Here is a 23,533-nt window from a genome sequence, read left to right as displayed (position 1 = left end):
TGCACGTGTAGGCGAAATTATGTTCTACAACTTTCGTTTAGACTTCGTCAGCTAATTTTGAATTTATTTTTAATATTATTATTTTTAACAGACCGGGACAGGAAAATCCATTAAAAATTCATAACTTCTTCATCCGACGTCCGTTTCCGTCTGTATTTTTATCGTTATGCTACTATTAACGAGATCTTCGATTCTCGTTTTGGTTGTGTCGGCTAAAAATCACTCGATCTAAAATTCGAGTTTTTAGCTGTCTACTGCTAAGCTGAAACTTAGAAAAATCATAACTTCCTCATACGAAGTCAGATTTGGGCATTCTTTTTATGGACGCTCTCGATTTAACGAACACTACGACTTTCGTTTAGATCGCTAAGGCTAAATATTTCTCTATCGTAAATTCACCATTTACGTTTACCGGTGCCGTGCCGGTTCCGTCGCGAAACTTCGAAGGGCCATAACTTCTTCGTTATAACTCGGATTTCGGCGTTCTTTATATGTACGGAACCCTTGTAACATATACTACCAGTTGGTTAAGATTAATCCTTCTAAATAATCTTCCACCAAAAAGTCATTTTTTTACGCTTATTGTCTTTAAATTGACTAGCCCGGATCTACGGGCGTTACAGTAAGTAAAAAAGATGTAAGAGAATCAAACAATATTTTTCTCATTGTTTTGAGTCTAATATATATCAAGAAGTTTTGTATATTGTCAAAATACAACCATAATTTATCAAATATTTCAGCCTCACAAGTCACAATTTAAGCATCACAAATTCACAAATTTTAGCCTCACAAGTCACGAATTTCAGCATCCCAATTCTGAATATTCTACAAATACAACATGAACTATGACTAATAGCATGAATAAACAACTAGAAGGCTAAAAGGAAAGAAAGAAGAACTTGTAATTAATGCGATGGTGAAGGTGGTACCTGGTGCCGCTACTATGGTGGAGCTTCATCACTGTAATGGTGGGGATACGTTGTTGTAATTGGGGGCATGTGCCACTGTAATGTGGTGTTGTGGTTGTGTCGTGCTGTAGAAGCGGAAAAGAAATGGGGCTTGTCAATGGCTGCGTGAATACGATGTCTGCAATAATCGAATATGCACAATACAATTGCAATCTATAGCTTGAATCCGGTTTTGAATAGTCATATGGTTCTTTATGAAGAGGTATGTGACAAATGGTGGAGGGGCAATGGGGAATGGGGCATCATGTGAGGGTTAGGGTTACGGTGAGGGTGATGCGCGTTTGCGGGTGAGTACGAGGGGTGTCAATCACTAGTGAGGAAGGTGGAGTTGGCCATCAGATTATTAGAGCCAATTTTTTGGTGGGAAATAAAATTAGGGCTTCTAAAATTTTATGGGAGGGAGGGAAATTATGCCGGGCAACTCAACATAAAACTTTAAGAGGAAAGTGAAAATAGTTTAGAATAATTTTAAATTGAAGTTTTTGAGTAAATTTATGTGAAAAAGGTAAGAAAGGGAAAAAAAACTAAAGAGATTATATATATATATATATATATATATATATATATATATATATATATATATATATATATAATCATATTAATCCTGTTGTAACTTATTTGTAATTTTACAATCCAAACTAATTTTATATGTAAATTAGTTTTAATTAAAAAAATTTCAATTTGTAAGACATAAATTTCTCGAAGCCATACATGTAAAACGCATGTCTTATACGTATCATGTCAGTCGAGTTATGTGTCAAATTACCAAGTCTCGGTGATGACCACCCTTTGGTTCAAATCCTACACCATCTAATTGTGTGTTGTGTATTTTTATGTGAAAATGTATTTATTTGTTTAAGTAATGTGTATATGTATACGTATATGATCATGTGTATGTATATGTATATATGTATGTATATGTGCATGTACGTGTATGTGTATGTGTATGTATGTCTTAAGCCTTAAGTCTTAAGACCTAAGACATAAACCTTAAGCACTAAAACCTAAGCCCCATTCCATAAGCCTTAAGCCCTAAGTCATAAACCATAAACAATAAGCCACAGACCATACGCAATAAGTATTAAGCCCTAATCTCTAATTCGTTATCTCTAAACCATAAGCTCCACTCCATAAGCCCTAATCAGTAAGTCATAATCCTTAAGCTATAAGTCGTTAGCCATAAGCCATAAGCCTTAACGCTCATGGTTTGTGACTAATGGATTAGGGCTTAAGGCATATGGATTAGGTTTCAGGGCAGAAAGCATAAAGGCTTGGGTCATAAACACTTAGGCTATTAATCGGGTCAACCCCGATTGGGTTTCGGGTTAATCGGGCTTATAAAAATTAAAACTTCACACAAAACCTGACCCTATTAAGCTATGGGGTAGTCGGGTTAGGGTCAATTGGGTTTCAGGTTAATAGGGTCAAATTCGTTGGGTTAGTCGGGTTTAACCAAACAAAAAACAATAAGTAGTTTTTAACGATAATTATCAAGTTTTTGGTATTGTGCATTCCATGTTAACGTTTAAAAAATCATAATATGATTAGGTTATTCTATATGAGTTTGGAGAATTACTTGATTCATGCATATCAAATGGAAAAAAATTATTCATTATCGTTAAACACCCACCCTACCGCCACCGCCAACACCAACGCCATCGACACTACCACCATCACCCGAAACCACCACTACCAACACCTACCACATCCACCACCACCACCTACCGTCACTGCCACCATGCACATACAACCATCACCACCACCACTACCACATCACCCGCCACTGACACCACCACTCGCCACCACCGCCACTACTTACCTTCATTGCCACCGACACCACCACCACCCACCACCTCCACAACGACCACAATCACCACCACTCCCACTCACCACCACCTACCACCACCACAACATGAATGCTCAACTAATAAAATGAAATTTTACTATATTTATAGTTCATATAATACCTACCACCACCACCCACCCTACCGCCACTGCCAACACCAATGCCATCGGCACTACCACCACCACCCGAAACTACCACTACCAACACCTACCAAATCTGTTAGATTCTATACTATTATGCAATATTGTTTTGTAATGTCTAGGTACCAAGAGTCACAAGGACTTGACCAACAATATTACAATACATTCCACTAGAAATTGTTACAAGACAATTCCAAGGCGACGAAGTCTCAAGTTCAAAGTACATTCCTTTGAACATCCTTCTTGCATAAAAGTTTCTAACCTTCTCATAGATTCTTAATATCCAACTCCCAATATGGAAAAACATTTCCATATTCACTACAAGAAAAAGACCATTTTACGATGCGCAAACCACGACACTCATTGATTTATGTTACGTAAAAGAGAGTGACATTAAAAAAGTGTCATCTCTTCAAAAATTATAAGGATTTATGTCACGCATTATTGTGTGCCCTTAAATTAGTGTCTGAAGAAAAGAAATTAAAAAACGGAGGGCACTTTATTTTAAACGCGCGTCCTCTATACCTGTCGCTTTATAACTTTAATGAAACGCTCGTTTTAGAGGGGGAAACAAAATCCCCAAAATTTTGAAAACCCGTCTTCTACCTTCTTTCTATCTTTCATCTTCGCAGTCGACTCTCCCCTCTCCTCTTTCTCTCTTCTCTCCGATCCGCTTCTCCACCACTCCTGACCTCCTTCTTATCGGTCCCATCAAACATTGTGTCCCCTCCTTAATACCTTACGAGAATCTAAAAATTAGAAAACCCCATCCTCACAAAGTCTAGGAAACTAGGGTTTTTTACATCCCTCAAAGAACGACCCACATCCTCCATAGATCGATCTCTATCACTTCATTTCTCACAAGAAATCGAACACTTTACATTCATAGGTCCATAAAATCGACTATTGCTTGAACTAGGGTTTCGAGTTCGTATCACATAACCCTACCTCAATCTGTTCTCCTTGTTCAACCGATTCGCTGGTTTTGCTCGACTCCTGCTGACGCCGACCATCGATGTTCAATCGTCGACCATCACCGCAGTGTCACACCTCCTCTAGCTACTTCTATCCTAGAGTTCGTGATTTATGGCATTACGGCTTCTAATTCCTCACAACATTTGTTACCCGTGATTTTTTGTTATCCTTACAAGCCCTAGGTTCGATTGTAGGCCTTGCGTGTGGCTATGTTTGCTGATAGAGCAGCTGCAGATGAGGCTAGAGCTGCAGGAGTTGATTTGGTGGGTGGTAAGGATCTTATTGAAGGAATAAAAAACGGTAACTTGCACTCTCATTAACTCAAATCATAATATTCTAGTCTCGTTATCTTTGAATTCAATATAACAACAAACCCAATTATCATATCGTGTGGTTACCTCCACTCTAAGGCTTTGAACACACGTTTCTGATGAGCTCTAATTGACTGCAAGGGTTTGTTGGCATTAAACCTAATGTCAAATATGTTGACATCAGAAATGAAGGCTAAAATAGAACATTATGCAATTCAATTTGTGTACCAAGTGACACCAAAACTTTAGGTGAAGGAATGAAAGAAACATATTCTTTGATTTTATAAGTTTCTAATTTGGTGTGTTTTTTTAAAAAAAACCAAAAAAACAGATCAAGTGCATATCTTCTTAGTACAGCCGACTGTGCATCCACCAAACACAGAAGGTGGCCGGAAGATGTAGCATGGCATCCACATGGCGGCAGCCTATTTGCTGTCTACACTGCTGATGGTGGTGACCCTCAAATATCAGTCCTCAACCTGAATAAACCAAAAGAGAAAAACTGTGTAACTTTCCTTGAAGATAAACCACATGCGAAGGGCATCATCAACACCATATCATTCATGCCATGGGAAGATACTTGTTTTGTAACTGGTGGAAGTGATCATGATGTGGTTCAATGGAGTGATAAAAACGAGGATGATTCTTGGAAACCAAAAGTGTTGCACAGAAGTATGCATTCTTCAGCTAGTATGGGAGTTGCATTGATGCAACAAAAACAGATGGTGGTTTCTATAGGTGCTGATAAAAGGATAATTGGATTCGATTTACAAACTGGAAGAGCGGATTACAAGCATCAGATTGAAAGCAAGTGTATGAGTGTCTACCAAATCCTTGTGACTTCAATCTTTCCATGGTTCAAACCAGGTGAAAATGAAAGTGAAAACAGTTAATATAAAAAAAAGTTGAATATTTTATTAATATTTATATTACAATTTGTATGTATTTGCAGTACTCCAGAGAGGCAGATCAGATTGTTTGGCATCAGATTAAGGCGAACTGAAATACATGAATTCGGTAGCAAATCACAATCAGCTTTGATCAACCAGACGTGGTCCCCAGATTTTTTGACAGCAGACCCCATGATCCACATATTTGACAACAAAAATGTATGTTCAAAGCCTCCTGGCACCACTCACTTCCTCTCCTCATTTCCATATCCTCATATCTCAATATAGGGCTGCACAAGATCATATGAAAATTTGGAACAGTTGACCTTTTATAGCATATTAGGTAAATCTATTTTATCCTTAAATTAAGTTTTATCAATTGAAATTAATGATTTGTAGTTTGGCTTGTTATTTTAATGAAATATGTTTTATTAAAATGAGTTTTGTTTATGTCATGGTCATGACAGATTGGTCCTATGAGATGCTGGCCTGGTGGCTTTTCTCTTTCAAATTCTATTGGAGATCTGGAGACATGAAACCAAATAACCCTTGCTTGTGTTTCTTCAAGTTGCTAATAATGTTATAAATGTAATTAATAATAATAGTTTACTTGTTTTTGTTATTATTTTTGGGGATATGAAACCAAATAATCTGTTGATAGGACCTCGTGGACAACTAAAACTTGCAGATTTTGGTTCTTTTTGCTAAAAGCAACCCTCAGATGCTTTTATGAGTTATGAGCTTCTATGTGCTTATTTTTGAAGTTAAGAGAAGCAGTAATTTATCATCACTGCTTACTTAATATTGTCAAAATATTAGACTCCTTGCATTCCCCTTAATTTTTTTTCTTGTTTAGGAAGATTTGCAGAATTTATCAGATGGAGGTGAAAAAGGTGATGATTTGATACGAGTCTTGAGGGAACTTACCACTGTACAAAGAAAAATTACAGTGCAAGTGGAACTTCAAGGTCGCAAGGTGAAGTCATCAATCTTTCTATATAGATTTTAGAATTTTATTTTCGGTAAAAAACAAAAGGAAAAAAAACCAACTTTCATTTGGTGAATGTTGATTTCTTTTACACTTTCAGGGATTACTTTTACTTTTGTAAATGACTGTGGGTTCACTGTTTGGCCTGGAGTCAATGGTTGGACTCATTACAATACTGGATTCGAGCTAATAAAAGGGTACCGCACGCTCTTTTCAAGCTCCGGTTGGGTGGTCGGGTCGTATTTGGGGTAGGACAGGTTGCAGCTTCAATGTATCCGGTTATGGGTCGACTCATATATTTACTTGTATTGATGACAACTCGAGTTTAAGTATTAGCGCTTGTTTTGTTAAGTGTTGGAATGATTGCACTTGTGTGGGGTTTAATAGTAGTAGCATCAATGGAACTGGCTGTGTTATATGGACTGGAAGTAATAACTTTTTAGTTAATCCTCGTGATAACTCTACTTTAAAGTATGTGATTAACCAAAATCCAATCAATCCAAGTACAGGTAATAATGTTAATTTCCAATGATTTTAGCTACCTTCTGATCATTTTAGAATCTAAACAAGTCAATATGCAGGTACCAAAATAGAAAAGAGCAAGAATTGGGAATTGATACTTATTGGCGTTGTCATTCCTCTCTTTTTCCTATGTTTTGGCATTTTATGGTATATAAAGAAGATAAAGCATAAACGAAAAGGTATATAATTAGAAACGATGATAACTCTAGCTTCTGTTTGTACGATATAGTTCCTATTTTGTTAAGTCATTAATACTGATCGTAGAATACGAAAGATGGAAGAAAGATGAGTATTTCCTGGAGTTGATAGCTTCTGAAAGCTTCAACGATATACATCAGCTTGAAAACAATGGTGGGAAAGGAAATGACTTGTTATTATTTAGAATTGCCTCTATCATGGCTGTCACTGATGATTTCTCAGTTGAGAATAAGCTCGGACAAGGTGGTTTTGGACCTGTTTACAAGGTTATGTTACTTTAAACTAATTTGATGCATGTTTTATGTTTTTGCATTTGTACCTCTAATCTGACAAAAAGAGATATCATGAAATTATAAAAAACAGGGAAGACTAAGTGATGGACGAGAAATTGCAATCAAAAGGATTTCAAGAACATCAGGGCAAGGCCTTGTGGAATTCAAGAATGAACTAGTACTTATTGCTAAACTCCAGCATACAAATCTTGTCCGGGTTCTTGGTTGTTGCATTCATGGTGAAGAAAAGATGTTAATATACGAATATATGCCCAACCAAAGCTTAGATTTCTTCCTCTTTGGTATGAAATGTTTGTAACATAAATGTATATAATGGTTTTACTTGTGATATTTTCGTAAAAGACTCTTTTCTTTCGATGTCTTGCAGATGAAAACAGAAAGACAGAGTTGGATTGGAGTAAACGATTCGACATAAATGAAGGAATTGCTCAAGGGTTGTTATACCTGCATAAGTACTCACGGATGAGAGTTATTCATCGAGATCTAAAAGCTAGCAACATTCTTTTAGATGAGATTATGAACCCGAAGATTTCTGATTTTGGTATGGCAAGAATATTCAAGCAGAATGAGACCGAGGCAATCACTAACAGGGTGGTTGGAACATAGTAAGTTGTCTATGTTACAAAGTTACAATATCAAAATTACAATTAAGTTATATGTTTCCATGGTCAATTATTGAAATGTCATATCGATCTTGTTGTATCAGTGGTTATATGTCTCCTGAGTATGCAATGTAAGGGACTTTCTCTATCAAGTCCGATATCTTTAGCTTTGGAGTCTTGATCTTGGAAATCGTCAGTGGAAGAAGAAATAGCAGTTTCGGTCATCATGACCGTACTTTCAATCTTATTGGATATGTAAGAATAGCAAAATTCACCGTTTAACATCTTTTACGATAGCATATGTTCTTCAAATATTCGCATTAATCATCAAGAAGTTCACTTACTCACTGAAGCTAAAAGACATCAACACTAAGTTGCTGAAATTCTTTCAAATGGAAGTTGAAGAATTTCAGATTCGGGACATTAGGCAGAGACGTTTGATCACATAGAATTGCAGCTTTATTTTTAATATTCAAGGAAAAGAAATACTCAAGTCAGGTATGTTATCTACCCCACTTCATGTTTTGACCTGATTTTTATATAATACGTAAATCTTATCATTTATGAGAGATTTTGAATTTATAATTTATATCAAATGAATACACAAAAGTGGAGACATAATGGAATGAATTTTGAATTTATAATTTGTATGTTAAATATGTCACTGCATTTACAATTTTAATGTTGATTATCACCCACATCAGCACTTGCTAACCATATATTCAAAATCCTATTTACAAAATGATCCAAAGAATCATTTTCCTAAGCTTAGTGGCCTAATTGGCATTAGCAAAGAAAATAGACAAAAAAATATATAGTTGGATGACATACCAGCTCTATCATATTATCTTGTATTGTATTGCATGTTAAGTTACCGATTTTCCATGTGCAGGTTCTGACAGCTCTAGCAACCTCCTTCCATGCCCTGAAGCCTCTCAAAGTTCCTGCATCGGGTTATTCTTTTAGAAAGGAAATTGTCAAAGGAGATTGTCAAAGGAGAATTTAGTCATGGGTTTCTTTTAATGTTGTACATGTTTTGTTTTCTATAATAAATATTATGCAATATTAGCAATGTATTACATTTACTTACTATTGGAATGAATATTTGTATTTGACATATTAGTGCAATGAATTATCTTTATTGTTTATGGTATTTTATTTTGTATTATGAGACTTTTAATGTGTTATTTAATTTGAAAATTAGTAAATCTATCAAAAATATATAATTTTAAAAACATTTAAAATTATGACACACAAAAATGCGTGTCTTCTTCCTTTATGAAATGGGCTTCCTCGATACGCATTACGTGTCATAAACACGCGTGTCGTAAGGTTACGACACACAAATGCGTGTCGTCTTCCTTTATGACAGGGCCTTCCTTGATGCGCATTGCGCGTCGTAAATGCGCGTCGCAAATGCGTGTCATAAACGCGTGTCGTAAATGCGCGTCGTCTATAGACGACGCGCAAAAGCGTGTCGTCTCTCGTTATGACAGGGCCTTCCTTGACATGCATTTGCGCGTCGTTTGAGCGTTTTACGACGCCTATTGTGCGTCGTAAAAGGTTGTTTTTCTAGTAGTGATTCCCATTTTGACTATCACAAGAGTCGCCTCCTTTCAGAATATGTCAATATGGTTCCTCTCCAAAATTTAACACCATACTTCCAACTGTCCATGAGCGACCAATCTTCGATAAACCTCAGATTGTCCTCAACAATTGCTTAATCATTTTAGTCATATCCAAATGATAAATATTATAGCACATGTAATCGATCCTATATCCGAAGCATATGGGACACGGTTCATGATGTCTCACATAAAGACATGATCCTAGACCAGCCTTTTGCTACAATATTTTTTATTTGCCATGTTTTCATAATTTGACTATGAAGAGGGATGCCGTAATCATAATCGAATTTTGAGAACGCAATATATATAGAATTTGCTTATGTTTTTCATAATTTGACTATGAAGAGGGATGCCGTAATCATAATCAAATTTTGAGAACGCAATATATATAGAATTTGCTTATGTTGAACCATTCCAACATAAAATTCATATATATATCCTTGACTAAAGATGATTAAAATCTCAATCTAAGCTTTTATAATTGAAATGAAGTATATGAAGTATAATTTCCTCTCCCTTAATTATAGCAAAAGAACTTTTCCCAATTGAAGCCTTTTGTTTTCTATAATTAACATTGCTAACTTGCAACACCTATCATAATTGATTATGCTCCCACTAGTATAATAATTACTATTAGCATAACACTTATGCTCCCACTAGCTTTGACATGTATCCATAAATCAGCTGGACTTCTAGAAATCAATACTTTATTGACTTTCTTACCAAAGTTCAGATTTCTGATACGAGATTCTTTGATAAGACTTTATCAAAATCATACACCTTTCCTTAGATAGCTCACATATATGTCTAAACAATTTTTAGAACTATGAAAAGGGATGCCGTAATCATAGTCTCAATTGTTTAGACCTTTGCCATTTCTCACAAGTCCATGTTAGTGTGCTGGTTAACCACACACGCTCCACTAACGACTTTGAGAATGCAAATATCACAATCCCTATCTACTTAAAATCTACTTAGTAAAAACGTTTCCTCGCCATCATTTTCATGAATCGGAGAGAAACGTTATGACACTTAGATTTTATGGTGTATGTGTTCCTATCCATGTGAATTTGTAAAAACTATAATCACAAGACAAGGTTAGTGACAAATTTAAACTCATATGGACCGAACTTGTTCATTCTTAATTTCTTGCCACCTGGCAGCACAATGGCCTACCATTGCTTCCAGGTTGTTATGCAACCAATTGAGAACTCTCAGAACTCATATGCAAAACCAAATTTAACTGGAATGGGGACAAAAACTAGAATATGTCAACACGATAGGTTATAAACCTCAAGTCGTGTGCTAGTGATAAACTACAGGTTTTTATTCTTGATTAGTTCTTGAACCTTTTCAAGATCTTTAAGACTCCCACTGTCCTCTTGACATATAAGACTCTCTTGTCAAGAACCATTCCTTGACAAAACAAATATTCAAGAGTTAGTGCGGATACTTATCAAGATGAACACTTCACACGACTGGCCTTAGTTGGTCTTTGTTTTATCCAAAACATCACAACTTACCAATTTCAAATGTACAAGAGTAAGAAAAAAATTTACTCTACATTTGACAAGTGTTATAAACCTTCTTTAGATTATGTCACTCAAGTCACAATCTTGGAGTATGACTCTAAGACTTGTTATGGAACGAAGTATGACTCATCTTCTTGGTTTAACCATTTCAATAATTCATGACTCCTCTTCTCAGCCATAAGAATGCACTAATATGTCCTTAGAGGATCATTTGTGATACGGTTTCATTAAGATGATCATAAAACATGATACTAAAGTCCTCTCCCATCTTTCCGGATTTGAGAAACTTTTATCTTTCTGCCTAATTTGATTCTTCTCATTCGTTCTGCCATGCCATACATTGAAACTTTTCCAACGTTTCAGAATTATACTTAAACTTGTAAGTATAACCATATTTACTAAACTTTAGTAAATCATGACGAATAGTCTTATCGATCTTTGTGGTGGACTTGACCAGTGCACAAGAATGTGTACTCGATCCCTTAGTCCTTCACTTGACTCACATTAACATGTGAACAAGGAATTAGTCTTGATTTTCCAAAGATGAAAATTTTCATGCATCATACAATACAACTTGCATGATTCCAAGTTTCTGTCCAATTGAAACTTGGGTGATGAGAATCTTTCCTTATTTGGTAAATTTAGACACTACCACAAAAGAAGCAATCAAATTCATATTTTCAATATTGCTAGAAACATACAAACATCAATTTTTCATAAATGCCATTGCAAGGAGATATAATAAAACAAAATTTTATTTATTTATAAAATACGGAAAAAAACTTTTTCCTTACAATGCAACTTTAAATGAAAACTATGCTATTACATATTTCCTAGCAATCTATCATAACTCCTAAGCAGCAGCTCAAAAATCCGATCTATGAACCATGCGATTGAAATCCATCTTCGCGATCAGATTCAGCATACTCTTATTTTAAGTTTCCTTCCCTTTCTTGATCCTGCCAAACATCAAAATGCAACCTAGTCACATCATGTATAAAGAATCAACAATTAGAAACTTAACAGAGTTAGACAGTGTACTTACCTGAAGCAGAGTCAAACTTTTTGATTCTTCCTTCTCTCAGATCTTTCAGGTAATCAGTTGATTTAAGTCCTTAATACAACACCCAATATGAAATATTAAGGCTAGGACCCAACACAATATTTTATAACTTGGAAGAGGGATGTCGTAATCCAAGCTGCAAAATATTTGAAGGTAGGCGGATGACGATTCACCAGTTTCCACCATGAAAAACGAAATGGGAATTAGGTTTTAATTGGATTGAAACTCCTAGATATTTTGAGATTCATTAAACTTTTCAATGCCATGTTTAAATCTCGATTGTGCCCTCTCAAGTTTGTGACTGGGATGCCGAGGATTACAAACAAGGTGTGAATAACCATGAAAATTAACTTGGTACCCTTAATTTTATCACCTAATCGATGTGCCGGTTACCCACACGCGCTCCACCGATCTATGATAAACATTAAGTCACCCCTTGCCACTCTTACTAGTCCATGTTAGTGTGCCGGTTACCCATACACGCTCCACCAACGACTTGGTAAGGTACAAAGTGCAATTTCATGGGTTAGCACCATATTCACATTATCCTAAGTAACTAAGATTGGGAATTTAGAAGTGTTTAGTTACGTAGTATTTATCATTATACTTTTAATGAAGGGAGAATTATAGTCCTTGTCTTACCCGTTCGACTAACGACCTTCCACCAGTCAAGGAAGCGGCGGGTGAGAGTGGACACCCATTAAGCTGCCATTTTATAGGCAACAACCTTATACCCCCCTTATAGACCGGCTTCGTGAATGAGGCTTACTAACGGTAAGACTGACTTGCTCTTATACATATATATATATATATATATATATATATATATATATATATATATATATATATATATATATATATATATATATATATATTATTAACTTACAATACTATAAAGTATAAGGGTTGAATTTTAACTTTTAAAACTCTAGGGTTTGGAATTAAAGTGTGTATGAGACTTTACAAATTCCAAAACTTGAGGGCAAGTTTTGAACAATTTAAAAAAAACTTTTGGATTTTCATAACTTATGAGTATAATTAAGGTCTTTAAAACTTTAATGAAGAGACTCTTGAACATCCATAACTTGAGGACAAGTTATGGAGTCCATAAAACTATTTATGAGAAAGACTCTTCAGTTATGTAACCTATGAATCTTTAATGGATCTTTAAAATAAATGACTTTTGATAATCCATAACTTGAGGATAAATTATGGACTCCATTAAAAAACATTTAGATCAAGAATTACTTCATCAAACAATTTGCAAATAATTCCTATGATCTACCAAAACTCATAAGCATGAACATTCATATCAACTATTTCAAGAATCATAGAAACATACATAAAACTTGAAAATTTGATAATAACCATTGAAAATGGATTAGTATAATCACTACCACATCAAAAACAGGTTTTATAAGTCCAAAACAGTTTAGGGTAATGATTCTAGTCCATTTCCAGCAGCAAAACTCGAAATTCTTCACAAAGGGGCTCCTACTTGTCGAGTGCAAGAACCTACTCGACGAGTAGGACGCAGTTTGTTATGGACTCGTCGAGGCCCCTATGGACTCGGCGAGTTCACTGTTCAGATTGTAGAATTCTCGACTTTTTCAAACAGTTTGCATCAAATATCAAGAAAACAAGCCTAGTCTCTGATACCACTGATGGGTTTTGAGCATTCTAACACTCCTATGGTGTACATGCAACCCTATAAACCTTGGATCTATGTTTTCTCTAATATTAATGCAAATTTGATTTTTCCAAGGTTTTCATCCTAACTAGCATGACGTGGGGTACTTGTAATATAAAATCTAGTAGAATGACATACCTTTGTAGTTACTTGGATTCCTTAAGACCTTGTGAGCCTAGCACCTCAAATGTGATGCCTCAAATGTTTCACACAACAACACAACTCTTGGAATAACTTGAGAGAAGAACACTTTCACTCAAAATCGGCTAGCCCTCTTATTCTTGTCTTAGTGCCCGATTTTGCTCCTTATGGGGTTGCTTATATAGTGTGCCCTAATGTGCATGGCTTTTCATTTCCCCCATGATCCATGGGCTTTAACCTCCATGGAGCACCCAAGGGGTCCTAGCCCAATCTAGTGAATCATGGACCATAAGCCCACTATATAAGAATGAATGATTTACAAATCAATCCCCATATATTTAATTAGTCTCTTTTTGATCAAAGAATTAATTCCAAATTAATTCTTGATCAATACTAATTAAATAATATGGTTTCATATTAATATATTAGAACTTATAATATATTAACAAACCATAAGTGTCCTTATTCTCATTTTTTCTATCCAACAGTTGAGATGAAGATGCAACCCAAATGGGCCATGCCAAATCGGGTCAAGTACATACTAAATATAGTTATGGACTTAGACACCTTATCCAACAACAGCGCCAACTCGCCGAGTTGGTCATAAAACCCACGTGGTCAACCTGCCTCTACTCGACGAGTTGGGGCATCCAACTCGTCGAGTTGCTCAAACAACTCATACATAAATATATATAAATATTATACCTGGGAGTCGGGATGTTACACCCTTTCTCATGGCAGTAGAAGCACCCTACTTCTTTTGGGTTAGTAGAGGGGGCGGCAGAACCAGCTTTGGTCCCACTAGAAGAGGATCCATCATGGGACTTTCCTTTGTGGCTCTTAGAAGGAGCCTTCCTCTTCTTCCCTTTTCCTTGCCCAATAGCCAAGACAGGGGCATTAGTAGTAGGAGAAGATGCAACATATTTGCCTTTCAGGCTACTCTCAGCAGTCCTTAGCAGGCCTTGAAGCTTGCTCAGAGTGACCTCCTCCTTGTTCATATGATAGGTCATATGAAACTGATCATAACAGGGAGGAAAAGAGTGTAGAATGATATATATGGTGAACTCTTCATCGAAGTTCACATTCAACTTCAGCAGGCAGTCCACAAACCTTTGCATTTTCTTCAAGTGGGCCGTGATGGACTCTCCATCCTTCATTTTGGTAGTGATCATTGAGGCGATGATCTCGTACCTCTCCTGCCTAGCACTTTGATGTTACCTTTCCATCAAATCTTGGTGCATCTCGTATGGATAGTAGTCCTCGTAGGACTTTTGGAGTTCAACAGTCATTGTAGCGAGCATGATGCAATGGACCTTTGTTGCGTCCGTTTCATGAGCCTCATAGGCAACAATTTTCTTAGGAGTAGCAGTATTTTGGTCAATCTATTTCAGATCCTTGTCGAGAACATACTCTTTGTCCTCGCAACGTGTGACCATGCGAATGTTGCGAATCCAATCATTGAAATTGGATCCATCGAAGATCACCTTCCCACACAAGTTCATGAATGAGAATGAGCCAGAAGCGTTGTTGTTTGGAGTAGACTTCTGAAAAAGAAAGGGAACAGAGTTTAGATTAGATAAGAATCCCTAATTAAACACCCACATGAGAAATTAGGGCTAGGACCCAACACGATTATTTACAATTCAGAAGAGGGATGCCGTAATCTAATTGCAAATAATTTGAAGGTAGGTAAATGACGATTTACCAATATCCACCATGAAAAACGAAAAAGGATTTTAAGTTTTAAATGAATTGAAATTCCTAGATTCTTTTGAGATCCATTGAACTTTTGAATGGCATGTTTAAATCTCGATTATGCCCTTCAAGTTTGTGACTGGGATACCGAGGATCACAAACAACGAGTGAATAACCATGCAAATGTGCTTGGTACTCTCGACGTCATTTATCACCTAATCAATGTGCCAGTTAGCCACACACGCTCCATCAATATATGATAAACATCGAGCCACCCTTTGTCACATTTGCTAGTCCCAAATTAGTGTGTCGGTTAACCACACACGCTCCTCCACAAACGACTTGGCAAAATGCAAAGTGCAATTTCATGGAATAGCATACATTTTCACATTTTCTCTAAAGTAACTAAGATTGGGAATTTATAAAAACATTTAGTTACTTTATATAATCATTATACTTATTAACAAGGAATTAGTTGTCCTATCCTACCCGTTCGGCTAACGACCCTCCGCCAATCAAGGAAGCGGTGGGTGAGAGTGGACACCCATTAAACCACCATTTTATAGGCAGTAACCTTATACCCCCCTTATAGACCGACTTTGTGAATGAGGCCTACTAACGGTAAGACTGACTCGTCTTATACATATATATAATTATTAATCTTTTAAGATTATAATAGTATATGGGTTGAATTTTAAACTTTTAAAACTCTAGGGTTTAGAATTTAAATATTTCAATATTAAACCTTTTTTAATTAAAATTTAAATTCCAAAACTTGAGGGCAAGTTTTGAAACTTTTCAAAAACTTCTAGATCAAATTAAAATAAATAATTAATCAAATAATTTGTCATTATCTAAATTTGACCTAATTCAATTAATGGCAAGATAATTCACATCAAATAATACAAATAATTATCTTTATCATATAAACTAATAATTATCTTATGGATTGAAAATTATCTTCCAATTGGATTAAGATATGCATTACCATAACAGATAAAAACGAAATTTTAATTAGAGAAACAATTTATGGTAATCCTCCAAATCCAATCTTTTCCAAAATCCCGAAAATATGCATTCTGACTCGCCACCATGTCGTGGCAAAATATGCCACGTCGTGGTCATCAGGCAAATGCAAATTTTCGACTTTTTCAGCTATGAACAATTAAGCTATGCATCAAATACAATAGAAAAATGACCTAAGCTCTAATACCATTGATGAGTTTTGAGCAAAACAACAATCCTATGGTGCACATGCAAACTCTAAAGCTTTGGATCTAGTTTTTCTAATTGTACATGCAATAATCATCCAAAGCTATAAACCCTATATCTAGCATACAAAAAATCGAAAATCATAAATATTAAAGAGTTGGAATCTTACCTTTCAATTGTAGCTTGATCTTCAACCTTTGAGAGCTTTAGTATCACAAGTGTAATACCTCTAATAGATCACAAACACCAAGAAGCAAGTTGGAGAATATGAGAGAGGGGAGGAGGGAAGGGATACTAAAAGCAGCTCTAATATCCTTAGGGTTCAAGTGGCCGAAAATTAGATGCCCAGGGGGTCTTTATATAGCTGAGGAATTAGGGTTTCAGTCAAATACCTGATCTGGTTGCTTAGGCCCTAAGCAGCCCATAGGATTCTTCCAGAACCTTACCTTGGACGAAATCCTTATGGGCTTCCATAATATTTCGTCCATCTCTTATCTAAAAGATCCTCGGCCCGTTTTGCAAGTATCTTATAATTACAATATCAGTCCCCTTAATTTAATTAATCTCTTTTGACCATAATATTAATTCTAAATTAATTCTTGACCAATATTAATTAAATAATATGATTTCTCTTTTAATATATTATTCACATAATATATTAATAAATCATAATTAACCTCTTTCTTCATAATTCATCCAGTCAAGTTGCTTTGGTGAAGGCAACCCAAAAGGACCATGCTACTATTGGGTCAAGTACATACCAAATATAGTTATGGGCTTAGACACCTAATCTAACATATTGTTCCCCATAGTGAACTGCTGAGTTTTATAAACCCCTTGCCTAGGAGCTCCTTAAGCTGCGTGGACAAATCTTTCATTTCTGGCAGTGCTAATCGATATGGTGTTTTGGCTATCGGGGCTGCGCCACGAACTAAGTCAATCCGGAACTCAACCTGTGTCTCTGGGGCACTCGAGGAAATACGTCAGGAAATCCTGAACGATGGACACATACTCACAGTCTTCATGCCCATGACTCAAGTAACTGCCACATAGGCGAAAAATCTAGAACAACCCTGCTAGATATATCTCATAGCCCTCGAGGCTGAACAGAGAATTGGTCCGCACTTAGCACCCTTAACCTGAATAATCAGTTCTCCCCCGCTTGGGGTTTGAACTCTCACTAACGGGTGCTCACAATTAATCTTGGACCAATTAAGACCCAACCAATCCATCCTTATAATAACCTACGACCCTCGTAACGGAATCGGAACAAAATCAATCGAATATCTCTTGCTGAGTAGATTCAATACACACCCTCGATGAACCCTTGAAGCACTCACTGAGCGGTCATCAGCAATCTCTACCCCCAATGGGTAATCCAAAATATCAGGAGCATCACTAAACTTCTTGCTAACTGTAAGAGATACAAATGATCGGGTAGCACCTGAATCAAACAGAACATGAGCAGCCATACCATTGACTAAGAAAGTCCTTATACATGATCAGATAAAACATAAGCATAAACAACATAAATAATACTAAATAAGATGAATTGACATACCCACAACCACATCATGCATTTCTCTTGCCTCCTCGTTCGTCAACTAAAATGCCCTACTCTTCACCACATGTGCCTCCGCCTTGACCTGGTGACCATCGGTAATCCTCAAGGTGGCTAGTGCAGGCGCCACTACTGCCCCTCCTAACAACCTTGGACAATCGGCCTTTTATGGCTTGTCTGGTTGCAGTGAAAACAAATCAGTGCACTCTGGGGGCAATCCCTAGTCATATGACCGTTCTGTCCACATCTTTAACAACCCAAACCCACTGCTTAATATGCTCCACCATGCGGCTTTCCGTACTTGCCATAATGGTTCCGACCATGCTAACCCCTAGTATGTGAATCATAAGTCTTGAGCTTCTTAGCCTGGTCCACTACTGTTTATACGTTGTCCGACTTGCACTTCGTCCGAAGATCCAGCTCAATCTCCCACTCACGGGCCCTCTCAATCATATCATTCGGGGTCTTGCACCCCAAAAATCTCACAAACTCTTTAATGTCATCCCTCAACATGTCACGATATATTTTCTTATTCATTTCTTCATCTGCCGCATACTGCGATACCAACAGATCCCTCTCATGAAACTTGGTAGTGATATTCACCCTAGTCTTAGTAATCTGGAAAAGGTCCTGAAATTCCCTCGCTAGCTACTACCTCAATTGCCTGTACAACTCCTTCTAGAATCTCGTAACAAACTCCTCCCAATTCATAGCCACCACCGCCGCAGATCCCAATGCTCGACCGACCTCATCCACCAGTCTTGTTCTCGGTATCTCAGAAGGCAGGAAGCAAACCCTACCTTCGACCTTTCAAGGAAAAAACTCGTTCACTGAGAATTCTCCATGTCAACGATCCAGCGGCAGCTAGTGATGGGGTCCTTAGCCCCAAATAACTCTGGGGATCCACAGGCCTTGAATTCTTAAACTGAAGGAGTCCGTGCTCTTAATTGTCCTACAGCGATCTCCGCCCAAAGGGCCCGAGTCGCTCATCCATAAGCTCCATAATCCCCTCCTTGATGGTACCAAAAATCACAGGGGTGGCCTCCATGATACCGTGGGTAATCTTTAATGTGATAAACTCGCACAATCGCTCATCCAGTGGTTCGGCACCAGAGCCAGAACCGGATCCAGAAGCTCCTCCTCGAGTGGTCATCATACTCAGCTGAAATGCAAACATATAAATGATCAATATAAAATCGAGGGAACTTCCAGTCTATAGACCCCCTTAGAACTTCCAAGACTGTCCTTTCCTTGAGTAGAGATCATATGCCTTCAGTAGTATGGACCCAATACTACATTCCACACCTATATGTACTATCCCTAAGAGCCATCCTGAATCCTCTAAGTCACCACACTAAATCCATACACCAATCCTATGCTAAACAACATAAAAATCCTATTATAGCATCTCCTGGGCTCTCCTAGGAATTCTCAATTCGACCGCCTCTACAAAACTAAGAGTCTCCACGAACACTGTTGGTTGCCTTATGCATGCAAGTTGTACACAAAAATGGGATCATATAGACTGTCAAGTAATGATTCTACCCTAAGTCCACAACCAAACAAGGAACAAGAAATGAGGCTAAATTCGATCATTCTAGGGCTATATGATCCTAATTGTATACAATTTTTAAAGCATACACTTAGCAATTAACTGAGCCGATATCAATCCCAAGTAACACATAGCATCCAATTCTCCTAGGCTATAAGGCATCACACAAATCAGGCAATTATATCATACGATTCATGAAGGTATCCTTAGCCCTACTCTAGCATGCAATTCACATATCAAGCATACTAATCATAACACATGGGTATGAGTATTTTAGGAATCACTTACTTAAGCTCGGTTGATTGCCCGCATCGCACCCCCTTTATATTTTGTAAAAATCTTTTAGAACTTCAATTTTCCTTTGAAAATATTATTATTTCCTCAGTTTGAGTTCTGACACACCCGAAAGTGTGCCTAAATCCCTCAAACCAATATTCTGATACCAACTTGAAACATCCCAAAACAGTGATGAAAAATTTCATTTTTAAAAATCATTATGTTCATACATAAGATGTCTTAAGGTCAACCAAAATATAGAATGTCAAAATCATCAGAGTCAATATAATCAAAAGTGCGGAAACATAAGGGGGATGTTATGCCATCATACCGGGCCCTTCCCTTTCGTTCTAGAAGTACCTGAAACCATAAACATAAATGTAAGCATAAAACTTATTGAGCTTCCCTAAAATACCACAAACATCATATACATGAACAAATATAACATCACATGGCTGTGTCGGGTTCGTGTCAACCCCCAGGTCTGTATCAACCCCGAGTCCCTAATGACTCCATTTAACAACATGTAGTTGTTTCAGGTCCGTATCAACCACTGGGTCTGTATCAACCTTGAGTCCATAATGACTCCGAGCCCATATTGGCTCCATGCATATAACATACAATCATATCATTAATAGTCACATAAACACATACATCCTACATATACAAAATTAGTGGGCCGACATTGGTGCTTTCGACCCACCAGTGTGGTGAGAAGACTCACCTCACAGAAAATGCTCAACTGCTACATAAACCCTTAACTCTTCCTCCAAACTAGGTGACTGACCAAAACTCAACTTAAGTCGAATTTCAATTGTTAAAGTTGACTTTAGTCAGCCGCCACGTCATGGCCACCTATGGCCATGTTGTGGCCCTCCAGTAACAGTCTGCCGTGATTTTCCTCACCGCCACGTCGTGGCGACCTATTTTCATGCCGCGGGCACTTAGTTTTCAACAACTTAATGGGTTAAGTTACCTTCTTCGATCCTAAGAACTCCAAAGCTCAGATATGATCCAAAACCAGGTCTAGAAGGATAAAGTTTCCAACTTTATCCGTTAACACCACCCAAAAGGTTAAATTATCAAACCCTAGGTTTCAAATGCGCTAAATAAGACATGACTTTCCCCATTAAGCACTTATTTCAAAAATTCCATAGCTTATTTACTCCAGATCGGTTTTTATTATCAGAACCAACACAAAAGTTGGTGCTTTATAGACATGAATGTCAAATACATGCCTTAAAGCCATAATGAGTCAAAATAAGGGTTTTTCCATAGAAATCTCATGCATGGCTCAAAACCCAACAAGAAACCAGATCTAAACCAACAATCATGTCAAATGTCCCATAGATTCATAAAGTTGCAAAATTTATGAGATCCCATTATTCCAACCGACAAGAACATGAAGATTTAAGGAAAAAACATAAGATCTAGCAACCTATCACAATAAAAATCGAGTCTTGGACACTTACAAAGGGTGCAGAAGAGTGCCAACACAAAGAATGGGGACTAGCTTGCTGAATCTTAGCTCACTTCTTCTTCTTTCTTCCTTCAAAGTCTTCAAGGAACAACAAAAGGGCTCAAACTAAGAGACGAAGGAATTTAGGGTTTCTCAGATCTCAAAGAGGCTGGTGGAGGCTAAGGGTGAGCAAACCCTAGCCTCTTCATTCCTTTAAATAGGGACCAAAACACGAAAATTAGGGTTTGTCACTTGCCAACTGCCACGTCATGGCCTATACTGCCACGCCGTGGTGGCTTAAATGAAACACGCGGACAAGGCTAGACTTTCCACGTCGTGGCACCTCCCCACCACATCGTGGCAGACTTTAAAATGCCAAAATTGCAAAATATAGAGTACCTCAGGATCCGAATGTTATAGTTTATATGATTCCGTCCCCATAATTTTGGCCTTAGTTAGTATGAGTTACTCCAGACCATTTGAATGCAATTTCCAAATGTATTTGGGGTTGTTGAGTCATAAAATGAGTACTTGGTCACTCTCATCCATCTATACATGAGTTGAGTCATAGAAAAGGCATGTTTTTCATCAGGAGCTCTACATCGAACGTAAAACAGTATGCTATGTTAAGTGTAGGTCAACTGAGGGTTGACTGTTGACTTTTTGACCAGTTTGACTTTTGGTCAACCGTGTTGGGATTTAGTCTAGGAGGGAAAATTGGTCTTTTCCCCAAGGAGAATTAGCTATGAACCAAGACTCTTTGAGAGTTAGTTTTTACCTTATTTGTTACTTAGGGTTTATTGTGTGTATGTTTAGCGTGAGGAGATTCGTTACCATCAGTTCAAGTGTGTGGTTACTCTTGTCTTCACATTGAGGTGAGTCTTCTCACTATACTATGTAGGATGCTAGTTGTCTTTGTGATACTTGCATGGAAGACCAGGATTTGGCCCCTGCCCTTTTATGAAAAACCAGGATCTGACCCCTGATAACTGTATGGAATACCAGAATTTAGCCCGTGACACTTGTGTGTAAGACCAAGATTTGACCATTGGCTTGCAAGGAAAGACCATGATTTGGTTCATGACAGCAAGTGATTGTTAGACTATGATTTGGCTCAGAGCCTTCACTTGGGGTTAAAATAGACCTAGGAATGTATGTATGTTATGTAGTATTTTTGAGAACTTACTAAGCTTTATGTTTATGGTGTTATGTTTAAATGTTTCAGGTACTTCTGGTTCCAAGTCGCTTCTGGTTCCAAGATGAAGAGTCCGACTTGGAACCACCAGAAGTACCCAAAAAATATTTAGTAAAAATTTCAGGTACTTCTGGTTTCAAGATGAATGATTTGATTGATTTTAAAATAAATTTTTTACTAAATATTTTTGGAAGGTTACAGTTTTAAAAATATATCAAACATCTTTTAAAAGTATGTCAAACATGTTGGCCGAGTCAATTTTACTTGCTGAAAATTTCAACTATTCCATGCTAACTAAAAAAACAATAAAATTGATAAAAAAATTGAAAACCATTATATTTTTTTCTTAAAACAAAATGCATTAAAGAAATTGAATTTATTGAATACAAGCGCAATTGTATCACATTTTATATCTTTTAAAAATGTTCAGGTTCAACTAGAGTCGCATTCCAACCAGCATTAACTTTGACTTTCCATCCCAAGAAATGTCACAATACATTACATACCACATTTGTCCATTTCCTTAACCGCATCACTATACATGATCAAAATTTTATTATTTTGTCATTGAATTATTGTTAATTGAATATACAATATCCTAAAACATATCAAAAGTAAAATGTGTAAATTGTAAACGAGTTAAGTGTCACCTTATAAAACCTTTTTTTTTTCTATTCACAATGTAAACGAAATTATTAGTTTGTATCATTATAAAATCAAAACTTTTTGATAACACATTTTAAAAACAGATAGAGTACAAACTATGATGATTTGTTCATTTTAAATTATAAATGTT

At 36.8% G+C, this 23,533-nt stretch overlaps 1 protein-coding gene and 1 pseudogene across 1 annotated transcript; both read left to right on the top strand.

Annotated features, from left to right (window-relative positions):
- Positions 1–4,138: 4,138 nt before the first annotated feature.
- Positions 4,139–5,438, top strand: LOC145111439 (uncharacterized). Its single transcript, XM_079047712.1, is given in 6 exon segments — positions 4,139–4,229; positions 4,425–4,464; positions 4,572–5,059; positions 5,062–5,107; positions 5,193–5,338; positions 5,341–5,438. Coding segments are annotated over 6 exon segments (909 nt in total).
- A 438-nt stretch (positions 5,439–5,876) lies between these two features.
- LOC145111438 (G-type lectin S-receptor-like serine/threonine-protein kinase SD1-1) lies at positions 5,877–8,015 on the top strand (annotated as a pseudogene).
- Positions 8,016–23,533: the final 15,518 nt, after the last annotated feature.

This window comes from Lactuca virosa, chromosome 5 (assembly GCF_052849685.1).
Source record: "Lactuca virosa cultivar CGN04683 chromosome 5, Lactuca_virosa_CGN04683_v6, whole genome shotgun sequence".
Lineage (NCBI taxonomy): Eukaryota > Viridiplantae > Streptophyta > Magnoliopsida > Asterales > Asteraceae > Lactuca > Lactuca virosa.
Note: the sequence above shows the minus strand (reverse complement) of the source record. Positions and strands in the feature narration are given on the sequence as shown.